The 11,744-nt window shown below is 48.5% G+C and overlaps 1 protein-coding gene across 1 annotated transcript; it reads left to right on the top strand.

The window, feature by feature from the left end:
• Positions 1 to 5,597: 5,597 nt before the first annotated feature.
• Positions 5,598 to 11,671, top strand: LOC131282049 (vinculin). Its single transcript, XM_058311434.1, has 3 exons — positions 5,598 to 5,948; positions 7,987 to 10,716; positions 10,789 to 11,671. The coding sequence occupies exons 1-3, from the start codon at positions 5,892 to 5,894 to the stop codon at positions 10,894 to 10,896; spliced, it is 2,895 nt and encodes a 964-aa protein (XP_058167417.1). The 5' UTR covers positions 5,598 to 5,891; the 3' UTR covers positions 10,897 to 11,671.
• The last annotated feature ends 73 nt before the right edge of the window (positions 11,672 to 11,744 follow it).

Below are 11,744 nucleotides of genomic sequence, written 5' to 3'. Positions count from 1 at the left end.
TGGCATAATGCCGATTTTTCATATGATGTGTTTAATGCAATGAATGATTTACATAAGAATATCAAGAATAGAATATTTCAGCAGAAAATACCAACCAAGATATCTGTACATTTGTCCCATTCAATTGTTTATTTCGTAAACCTGGTTTCGTGGTTGAATCTTTATTGTATCAAATTGTTTGCCTTCATAAGACCTTTCATTTGAGGGGTCTGGTGCTAAAATTGGTCAAGTCATTAAAAAGTTATTAACAAATAAGTTATTTCAGTCATTATTTCAAGCTGTGGCCAAGGTTTTGATATGCAAAGTGCAATCTGCTGATTCTGCCAACACTACTCACCTAGTCAGTCGAGTGTCAAACGTTGGTGCGTTCGGTTCGCAGTTTTGTTGCAGCTCGTACTGCTGCATTTCAAGTTTCCAGTCGAAAGGTAGAACCTCATACGCTAGGTATTGTGTTTAAAAAAGATTTAAGAAATTAATACCACCCCGTGGTGCCTAAACGCACAACGAACAAAATATACTTGTAAAGTTCGTCCTAAAAGGAAACGGTCTATCAGTTGTTGCCCTTGTTTGGTGATGTGTTCCCAGAAAAGTCCTCAGAAAAAGGTGTTCTTTGTCGTGTGCCTCACAGGTTCACTCTCGGCTTCTTGGCGCTTTGCTTGCGGTTTCTCGCATTCCAAGAAAAGAGACCAGAAGGCGCGAGATAATCTCAGAGATGCAACACCACTGTATCGTCTTCTTGCGGCTTCGTTACCATGGTGTTTTCCGTGCGTCTTCCAAATGGCAGGGAACAATGATCTCATCCGTTTTTCGCGAGAAGGCCTCATTTCGGTAGATCCGTTACATCGATCGTGATCGCGGCGATTTGCGAAAGGTGGTGTGTAAATAAGTAGCTCCGGTCAAAGGATTTTGATAAGAAAACTGTGAAAGTGATCGTGGGAAGTGTGGCAATATGATTATTAAAGTTGATATGGGAAAAGAAAGAACTATTATTGAATTCTGTTGACCTTTTCCTTTGCGAGTAAGGGCAGTGCGTGTTTTGCCATTTACCATCAAGATAAGTTGAGTAAAAAATAAACACAGATTGAAGGTGGTAAAAAGAGTGAATTGAAGTGAACAGATTAAGAAACAAATCTTTAGAATAAGGTTTAAAAGCAGAATCATGTTCCGTGCGATTACCGATCGAGTTTGCGGCACAATTGATTTTTTGTGCAGCGATTCACACACGTACAACCCTGTGCAAAGGCGTGTTACGATCAAACAAATGTGTATTATTATCGATGACCAACGGGTACCCAGCTGTGGGCAGTAATGCGACCGTAAATGTTTACAGGTTTTTGGTGCGCCAATGGCAAGGAAATGATCTCATAGAGGAAACACGTCGGGCATTTTTCCATCTGAACAACCTGAACAAGAAGAACGTCAACCATCGTCGTGTGCATGGAGAGGTTTAGTCTTTGGTTCTTAGCAAAAAGATAAGAGCCCACCTTTAGCTGGCTCCCATGGGGTGTATATGTTGAAGAAACTGATAAGGGAATTCTTTGTCACCAGCGAAACCTGATAAGGTTACGAAACATTCCACCGGTTTAGTGAGAACTCTCCTTAATTTTGTTAACATTTGTATACTTCTCTTTCAGATAAAAACATAATTCAAAGGTGAAGTACATTGATGGTTGCAATATTTGAGCCTGAATCATCGTTATCAGCGGATGATTCAGTAGAAATGATAGCTTCTCCGAACCAAAGCCAGAAGATGCTAAAGGGAAGAAATAATTGTAATTCGCGTTGCTATAACGCGTTGCATCGTTGGTTCATGAATCATCTAACTGAGAGGAGAACTTGAACTGGCTCGAGAACACGCACATTTGATATTTCTTGACACTGGATCCAATGAAAACGGGGTTTCCCTATGCGGTGAAGAAAGTCGAATGGCAACTTTTGGAAACCCTCCCCCGTTCCAGTTTACTTATCCTCCGTTATGGTTGTATTGATTTTTCACGCCTTCAATTCCTTCTTCTTCACTGGCCGATGGAGCATCCGACTTCGATTGGGTAACACCGTCGTACCCCGTACCCTTCAAATTTACTTTGAAGGGTAAATATTGAAAATAAAGTCGACCCTGTTGCTCCAGATAAATGCTCGTTATGTTTCAAGTGTATCGAGGTTGGGGTAAAAATTGCTAAATTTAAATCGTTCATTTGGAGCTTTTTTTTGGTCTTCACACACAAGAAAATGAGGCAAATGGTTTGGCTCTGGCGCTATGTTTTAAATATGATCTGGTGGAAACAAAGCGCGTAGGTTTCTACTCCAAAGAAAGGCGACGTAAAAACAGAAACAGACCGTCAATAATGTTTATAAGAAAACATATAGACACACACACACACCCCCCCGGAATGGTCAAATGCTGGGTGCAAATATCATGTTATGAATGTGTTTTCCCACTCCCACGCGACCTTCCTTTGGCATGGCGGCCGGTTCCGAATGAATGGAGATTCGAGGTGAGCAAAATCCAAAGGAGAGTTTTAAAAATACACCCATCTTACATAGAGACAATAAAGAAAAACCGCACGCCAGCCAGGCGGCAGTGGCGGGGTAAAAGTTGCCGAGGCCAACCATTGCCCGTGCCCTCGAACATAAACAACGCGCCTTGCGTTACTATTTATGCGTACCCGTGTGGCGGCCAGTCACCAGACTAAACTTCATTCGCGGTGAAATGGCCATCATGGGGGGAGGGCCAGCGACAGATCGTGCTAAGGATGCGAGCTATGGTATTTTTTTCTCTATCAACAACCATTCGGTGTGTTTCAGAGGTTGCATTCATCAACGCAACGTTTGTGGCGTTGGCTCTGGGAGCGTAGGTTCTACTTCTTCTTTTTCTATTAATAAACACGCGGACGAGCCCGAGCTGTTCCTTCGCGGTAGCTGCCCAGCATCGAAAGCAAAACATAAGATAAAAATTTAAAAAACGACATCACCTACCGATTCTCTCTGGCACCTGTAAGCGGATAACCCTCCTACGCGGCCAACCACTTTAAATCGGTTCACAGCGGAGAAAAAAAAAACGGAAGAGACACGAAGTTAGACACTGGTCAGCTGGCCATGGTGAGGCGATGGACGATTGTCGGTTTCATACTCCAAAGAGGTCCAACGTTCCAAAGTGTGCCCTGCCCACGCGGGGCCCAGACTTTTGTCCTCTTTTAAAGCAAGGCAACACAAGCCGGATCAACGGTTTTTCGATGTAAATAGCGCATATTTGACACACGGAATAGGTTTATCATAATCACACGGTTGCCTTTTGAGGGCATATACAGATCGCCTCCGAATGAAGATTGTAGAAAAGAAAAAAAAAGCAAAGCGTTAGCGAAGGTGTTGACTTACTCTTGGACTTATTTGGTCATCGGGGAAGAACCGCCGTTTGTATCGACAGCCATCATCCTTCCAAACACCTTTTCCTTCTGGTCCGTATGATCATCGACCATTCTAAGTTCTTCCGTTTGTTCTCTTTCGGTTGGAGTGGGGCCACTCGATCCGGTCATCGATCAGCCAACGGATCTCGACTTGAACTGAGCAGGTTAGTGGTGCTTACGTCAGAATCTTGTCGTTGCACAGACGCCTGTCTATCGAGATTCGCGTCGTCGTTTATCCTTGTGAGTGTGTTGCTCATTTTCATTGCGTTTTGGTGACGCGAAGTTAACATTGCAGGTTCCCGCGATCGTTGGACCAGCGAGGAAGGAAAGACCGGATGAATCGGTTGTATGTCGTCACGGAAGGTGACGCATAAAGCAGGAATTAAAAACAGCTACAATAGGCACTTAAATGGCCAGTATGGGGAACAAGTCCGCAAGTCCAAGTCCACTTGTTGTTCGCCCCTCCCGCCCTAGGCAGCCAGTTGTTGTATGTTATTGCTCGCCTTCGGAAAAGGCGCTGACTTGGCTTAACTCGACTATCGCGGGAACGAAGGAAATCCACATGGAACAACATACAAACACACACAGCTGGGCAAAGGTCGAGGAAGGAACGTTAGCCGAGCAGTGGGGGACGCGTGGGTGGGCTTGTGGCCCACTAACGACGCCTTGGTTTCCCCCTCCGGACCTTCAATGTCAAGTGCACGCCACGGGTTTTTTTTTCGTCCGGGGGCGACAACGACCGTTTGCAGTCCTTCGCCTCGTTTGCCATAGGGTGGCCATCACTTTTGTTTTTATTATGAATTCCCCTTCCTCCCTTCTCCCGGGGGCGCGTGCCTTTCTCCCTCCGTCCCGTCGATGATAATAACAAATGAGGGTGACGCCACCACGCGCCGTACGTTGACTGGCGGCCGGGCCTGAGTTGGCCAAGTGGTTACGCCTTGCGTGATTAAGAGCAGCACGAACGCTCTTGAGAAGATGGTCCACGACGGATATAAGGTGCGATCTAGGGTTTGCTTTGCAGCGAATGAAAAATTGACTTAAGGTTTTTTTTTGTGCCCTCCTCTGTCTGCTCCTTAGGGGTGTTCTCCCACGGTAGACAGTCTAAATATCCAGTGGAAAAATGCCCCCAGCGAACCATCTTTTTGTCACATTCAATTCGAAGAAAGTTGAGGCTGAGGTTAAGTAAAACGATTGATTTATGTACAATGGTTCTAACAGTTAAAATGGAATATGAAGGTTCAAATTTGAGATAGATCTTTTAGTTAAAAATATGTCTCCACAGCAAGACATTTTGTTATGTCTCTTTAAACTTTAATTTCAAACGCCGATCATTTTACGAAGAATTATGAATATTTACAAACACAACAAAATATCGTTTATACACCACCAAGCTGTATGTTATACGTAAAAAATAAATGATTAGTAAATAACACAATTTATAATAAGGTATAGTTTTAAGCGGTCCATTTTAGCACGCAGGTACGTGCTTCTTAAGTGTTGGAATCGTCACGCATTTCCATCCATATGCCACATCCCGCGCTTATGTGTCCGAGGTACTGGCATGTCGTGTGTCAGACCTTTTTCGGTCCTCCCCAGGGGAAGCTCCTTTTTCCGTTCCGCCTTGTTTGAATGGACGACGCTCGAAAGCCGCAATGAAACGTAATAAATAAGACGGAGGGGCCCACAAGGCAAAGTCGGCGGCAAGTCGGCAAATAGAGCGAATCGAAGATCAATCAAAGCGGGCAGAACCCGGTTGGTAGAGGAGGAGGGCGGAAAAAGAGGGGCTGCTTGCGTGGGTTGGAGGGAATCATAACGTCGCAGAAAGTGCGTAACGATCGCGATCGAACCGGTTGCGTAGGTTTGAGCAGAGGGGAAGTTGGTTCTGGAGTATGGTTTATAGATGATGGCCTTCGAAAAAATGTAGATGCTGCCCTCGGGTTCTCGGTTCGCGATCTCTATCTCTCTCTCGCTCTCATTCTCACTCCTCCATACATCCGGTCTGCAAGAGGGGCAGAGATGGGAGCGTTTGGTAAATTGAAAAAAAAAGACGAACTTTAAAGGAACCTAGCCTCCGCCCAGCTGTGCATCGCGGACTAATCCGTGGCAAACGTGTCTATACGATTAACGCTAATGCTTGATCTCCAATTTATTTCCCCTTCGTTGCAGGAACACGTCCCCGGGGTTCACCATTCCCGATCGCAGCCAACGCGAACTGTGAGCTCTTCCGGTTGAATGATTTCGCTCGAGCCGCAGCCGTAACCGCATCCGTGCTGAGGCGAACTACTTCTACAGACTCCGGCGAGTAGAGGGAGCACACGGCGATCGTGCCAGAAAGAAGCGCGCACGATCGCAGCACAGGGAAAAAAGGCAGAAGATCGTCCGTCATCCCCGACGGTTTTAGACGCACACCCCAAACGGAGCGTACCCCTTGAACTAACCTGCAATTGCATCACCCATCTCATCAACACCACCACCAGCAGCATCAAAATGCCTGTGTTCCACACAAAAACCATCGAGAGCATCTTGGAGCCAGTGGCTCAGCAGGTATGCATCGGCCGACTCCCCCGCACAGCACGACGGGGGTGAAGGGCTTGACCCGGGACTTCAGGTCTGGACGTGAGGGATCTGGTTTATATTCTTCGACGTGCGCTTGCTTGAAGCACAGATGGGCTGTTATTTTTATTTACCAACAAGTCGAGCACCCGGCGGAACGGATGTTTCTCAAAAACCGATACTCACCACCGGGTTTGACTTTTGAAAGTTTTTGGGGTTTTTCCCTAAACATAGCCAGCCACCACCTTTCCGTTATGTTTCGTTATGCAAGTGATGCTCTCGCCGCCAGTTGGAAGGCGATCTTTCTTGACTCCCGGGGAAGCCAGAGCGCCAGTCGGCAATGCTGCAGAAGTTAATTTTAGCACAAGCGTGCTATATCGACACTCGACGTCGATGATGGAAAGGGTGGATGGAGCTAATCTGCCCTTCTAACCTCCTAGTACGGCACGGTGAACAACCGATCATCAGATCAGTGCATACCAAAATCGCTACACACATGTAACTTAAAATGGCAGATGGTGAGCTGTGTATTTTTGCTTTATAAGTATGTTAATTGGAAACGTTTGCCATCGAGCACGTGCAAACACAGGAAAACGGGATAAATATTCCTTTCTCGCGTTCCATGGTGCGAGTTTTTGAAAAGGGAACGCGCTTACTACACACGGATCGTGAAATTGGAGAAGGTGTCGGAGGGTGAGTTAGTCCTATCCCTCAAACGTTGGCGTTTGTTTCTCGCACCATCCAAACGACCCAACCGGTGGTGGACGCGAGGGCATAGTGTTCGCTTGCCGAAAATAAACTGTGAATCATCCGTAAATAAGCGTGACACATGAACACGCGGGGGAACGAAGACGTCACTGATGGCCCGAAAGGTGAAGACACCCGCACTTTGTTCCTTCTGTTCTGTCCTGCTGGTTTAGGTTCCGACGATGCAACAACTTACCGCAGAAAACATACCCGCTCGCACTTTTTGATTGCCCGTCTGTCAGCTTATTCGATGTGGGTTTCCGGTTTTTACGATGTATTTTTATTAACGGCTACAAGACGACGGCTACTCCCCGACACGGGACGGGCAGGGAGTGTAGCGGAGAGGCGAAAGATGATTTCTATTGCATCAGTATTGTGTGGCATTTTATTTAAAAAAAGAAAAACGAAAGGATGCATATTTTACACAGGCAAATAGGGTCGACGTTCGGAAATGTAAATGGTAGCGGAAATGGTTGGGCCCAGGTTGTGGGTGATTTACTGACACCACAGACATATCTCAACCAGTGCGGCACTATTTATGGTTACCATTGGAAGCGGTTACCATTGGTTACCATTGGAATGCTGCCCATCACATGACCAGAGCATTTTTACTACACGCAATACTTTCCTTAACTTTTCTATTGCACGCCGTTGACGACTGCCATTAGCAATGGTTGGTGAGTGATTAATGGAAATTAAATTGAACTCAATCTATTTGCCCCAAGTGCCGATAAGTATTTGCTGCAAACCTCACGGAGTCTCACTTGTGTGCTGTACATTGATTGCACTTTTTTTTTCAGGAAAAGTCGCAACGAATGCAATCGGAGCGCATTCGGTCGATTGGTGGTAGAAAAAATGAATTGCGCAAATTTTGGCATCGTTTCTTGATAAAACTTCCATTGGCACACTTTTTGTACAGGATTTGGTTGATAGGGCATTTTTTTCTCTCTGCATTTTATATTTATGGCTACTATGATGCATCCGGGTTTTGGTTAGCTTCCAATAATTTTGCGCTATAAAGAGATTCATTTTCAAATAAAAAACCAAGCACTCGGGTCTTATGTCTCTTTCTGGTAGAAGTGCAACGTAACTTTCTCATGATGTTCAACGAAACGTGCTTAAATTATTATTCAAAAAGCCGTGGGAATGACAATAAAATAAATAAAAAAGCTGTGGGAAAGATGTGTCAATACATGCGTGTGTACAAATGAAAGGCATGTTGGGTACATTTTTTGTAAAGCGTTATCTTTATCTAAAGCGTGTTTATTTGTTTGTCTCGTAGGTCTCCCGGTTGGTGATACTGCACGAAGAGGCGGAAGATGGAAATGCTATGCCGGATCTCGGCCGGCCAGTACAAGCCGTGTCGCTGGCAGTGACAAATCTGGTCCGCGTTGGGCGCGAAACCATACAAAACTCGGACGACGACATTCTCAAGCAGGACATGCCATCGTCGCTGACGCGCGTTGAAACGGCCGCCCAGCTGCTGGAGGAGGCGTCACTGATGCTCCGTTCGGATCCCTTCTCCGGCCCGGCGCGCAAGAAGCTGATCGAGGGTTCGCGTGGCATCCTGCAAGGTACCTCCTCGTTGCTGCTGTGTTTCGACGAGTCCGAGGTGCGCAAGATCGTGCGTGAGTGCAAGCGCGTGCTCGACTATCTGGCCGTGTCGGAGGTGATCGACACGATGGAAGATCTGGTGCAGTTCCTGAAGGATCTCAGCCCGTGCCTCAGCAAGGTGACGCACCAGGTGAGCGCGCGTGAGAAGGAACTGACGCATCAGGTGCACAGCGAGATACTGGTGCGCTGTCTGGAGCAGTTGAAGATTCTCGCTCCCATCCTGATCTGCAGCATGAAGGTGTACATCCTGATTGCGGAGCAGAGCGGCAAGGGTTCGGAGGAAGCGGCAGAGAACCGGAACTACCTAGCGTCGCGGATGAGCGAGGAGCTGCAGGAGATCATTCGCGTGCTTCAGCTAACGACGTACGACGAGGATCAGAGCGAGCTGGACAACCTGACGGTGCTGAAGAAGATCCACAACGTGATCAACAACAAGATGGAGGCAGCCAACGATTGGCTGCGCAATCCGTACGCACTGCGTGGCGGTGTCGGTGAGAAAGCCCTCCGGCAGATCGTCGAGAATGGGCTGAAGGTGGCCGACCGTTGCCTGCCGCAGGACTCGCACATCCTGCGAAAACTCGCGGGAGATATAAGTGCAATGACGAACACGCTGTGCGATTTGCGCCAGGATGGCAAAGGAACGACACCACACGCGGACAACATCGCGCGCGACATCCGTGACAAACTGGGCAACCTGGAGCAGTCGGTGCTAAACGCGATCATGGGAGTGGACAAGGCAGGTCTTCAGCAGACGGCGCACACCGTGCAGGGCCGTTTGGAGCAGGCATGCCGCTGGCTGCAGAACCCCACGCAAGACGATCGTGGACTGGGCGTGCGTGCCATCGCGCTGATCGTGGATGAAGGCAGGCGCGTTGCAGACGGGCTGGGTGGACACCAGAAGGCCGAAATGATGCAGCTGTGCGACGAGGTGGAACAGCTGGCCCACGATTTCTCGCAGATGTGCGCCAACGGTTTGGGCCATACGCCACAGGCTCAGGAGATTGCGCGTCGGCTGAACGAGAAGCTGCACGGCCTGAAGAAGCAGATTCAGGACGCCGTGGTCAATCGGGTGGTGGAAGATTTCATTGACATCTCCACCCCGTTGAAGCAGTTCATGGAGGCGGTCGCACAGCCGGAAGGCACGCCAGGGAGGGAGCAGAATTTCAACCAGAAATCAAACCGCCTGCAGGCCTTCAGCGACCGTGCTTCGAAAACGAGCCGCATGGTGGCCGCCGGTGGTTCGGGAGGCAATAAAAAGCTCGCCGAGGTGCTGCTCGCATCGGCCAACCAGGTCGACAGCCTGACGCCTCAGCTCATCTCGGCCGGGCGCATTCGGATGAACTACCCGACGAGCAAGGCGGCCGAGGAACATTTGAACAACCTCAAGCAGCAGTACGCCGATACGATCCTGCGCATGCGGACACTGTGCGATCAGGCCACCGATCCGGCCGACTTTATTGAAGCATCCGAGAAGCAGATGCAGAAGCATTCGTTCTTGTGCGATGACGCAATCCGCACGCGCCAGCCGCAGAAGATGGTGGACAACACGTCGAGCGAGGCACGACTGGCCAACCGTGTGCTGCTCGTGGCCAAACAGGAGGCCGACAACTCAGAAGACCCGGAGTACATTACGCGCGTGAACGGCGCCTCCGATCAGCTACAGGGTTCGATTTCGCCGATGGTACAGGAAGCGAAAAATGTATCCACTAACATCGCCGACCCGGTGGCCGCTTCAAACTGGCGCGAAGCGAACAAAGCGCTCCTGCAGAGCGTCCGCAACGTACGTGGTGCCATCACCCACGCGCCCGACGTTCCGGAAATGCCCGACCTGACCCAACTGCAGCTGCACTCGAACGAGACGGTTCCACCGCCGCGGCCACCACTGCCGAGAGAAAACGTTCCACCGATGCGTCCACCGCCTCCGGTCGTGCCCGAGACAGACGACGAGGATGATGTATTCCAGGCGGGAAGCATGCCTCACGCTAACCAGCCAATCCTGATGGCTGCCCACGGGCTGCACCAGGAGGTACGCCAGTGGTCGTCGAAGGACAACGAAATCATTGCCGCGGCTAAGCGTATGGCCGTCCTGATGGCACGCCTCTCGGAGCTGGTGCGGGCCGACTCGAAGGGCAGCAAGCGGGAGCTGATCGCCACTGCGAAACAGATCGCCGAGGCGTCGGAAGACGTGACACGGTTGGCGAAGCAACTGGCACGCCAGTGTACGGACAAGCGTATCCGCACGAACCTCCTGCAGGTGTGCGAGCGCATCCCGACCATCGGCACACAGCTGAAGATTCTCTCCACTGTGAAGGCCACCATGCTGGGTGCCCAGGGCTCGGAGGAGGATCGCGAGGCAACGGAGATGCTTGTTGGCAACGCGCAGAATCTTATGCAGAGTGTAAGTTATCGCGTCGGAACGATACAATCAGAATCCGCCCACATACTTACACTTGTCCCCATTTTCTCGTAGGTCAAGGAAACGGTACGCGCCGCGGAAGGTGCCAGCATCAAGATCCGATCCGATCAAACCAACCAACGACTACGCTGGGTACGTCGACAGCCCTGGTATCAATACTAATTTACCACCAGGCCAGGTCGGAGTTGTCCTCCCAGTTCTAGTCTGTGTGTTGTTGTCCTCCACCACCACCACCACCACCACCTTCCATTCAAATCCACTGCTCGCGTTATGGTGAACATCACCCATGTTCGCCCCATGTGTTCTTCCAATTTGTCTTCTAACAACGGTCAACCGGTGTGCGTAAGTTCTGCGTTACTTAGTTGCGTTTATTTGGATGTAGGTACCAATCTGCTACTTACAATGTAGTAGCTCCATCGAAGGTAAGAGAGTTGGTGCAAGTTAAATAACACAATCATTTTAAACTGTAGCAGTTCGATGTGGAATTGGAGATATCTTTTAAATCAACTAGAACGACAAGAGTCGAACAATTCAAACTACATAAAGGAGAAGAGATTTCCTGTATGAAGAGATTATAAGAAAAGAAAGTTGAAAACAGTTGTTGCCAAATATTACAAAGTGAAATCACAATGGATCCCGGAATTCCTTGTTCTGCTTATCTCGCGGGTCGTGTGTAATTAATAGACGCAGTTGTGTGGTTGCTACACGGTTTTAACACGTTTCTGTTGGCGCGTCAACGAAAAACAAACTCCGTACAAAAAGAGAACCGAACGTGTGATGAACAGTTTGATCTTTATACCGAAATTAGCTTTAACACCATAAACAAATTAAAATACACGCACTGCACATTCTCGATATGATATGCAAAAAGGCAACAACGAAGAAATGAAAGAGAAAAGAGGTATTTATAAGGAATGGAATGTTTGACTAACGGGGGGCAAACTTAAACTATTATATAATCGTTAAAATGGATTTAAACAAGTTGTCTAACTGATGTTACGTGTAGATAA

This window comes from Anopheles ziemanni, chromosome 2 (assembly GCF_943734765.1).
Source record: "Anopheles ziemanni chromosome 2, idAnoZiCoDA_A2_x.2, whole genome shotgun sequence".
In the NCBI taxonomy this organism is placed as follows: domain Eukaryota; kingdom Metazoa; phylum Arthropoda; class Insecta; order Diptera; family Culicidae; genus Anopheles; species Anopheles ziemanni.
Note: the sequence above shows the minus strand (reverse complement) of the source record. Positions and strands in the feature narration are given on the sequence as shown.

Bases quoted from the DNA above. Each gene is read 5' to 3' on its own strand.
- LOC131282049 (XM_058311434.1), top strand. From the start codon at position 5,892: ATGCCTGTGTTCCACACAAAAACCATCGAGAGCATCTTGGAGCCAGTG. The intron at 5,949-7,986 runs GTATGCATCGGC...TTTGTCTCGTAG, and splicing joins TGGAGCCAGTGGCTCAGCAG to GTCTCCCGGTTGGTGATACT. The intron at 10,717-10,788 runs GTAAGTTATCGC...ATTTTCTCGTAG, and splicing joins CGCAGAATCTTATGCAGAGT to GTCAAGGAAACGGTACGCGC.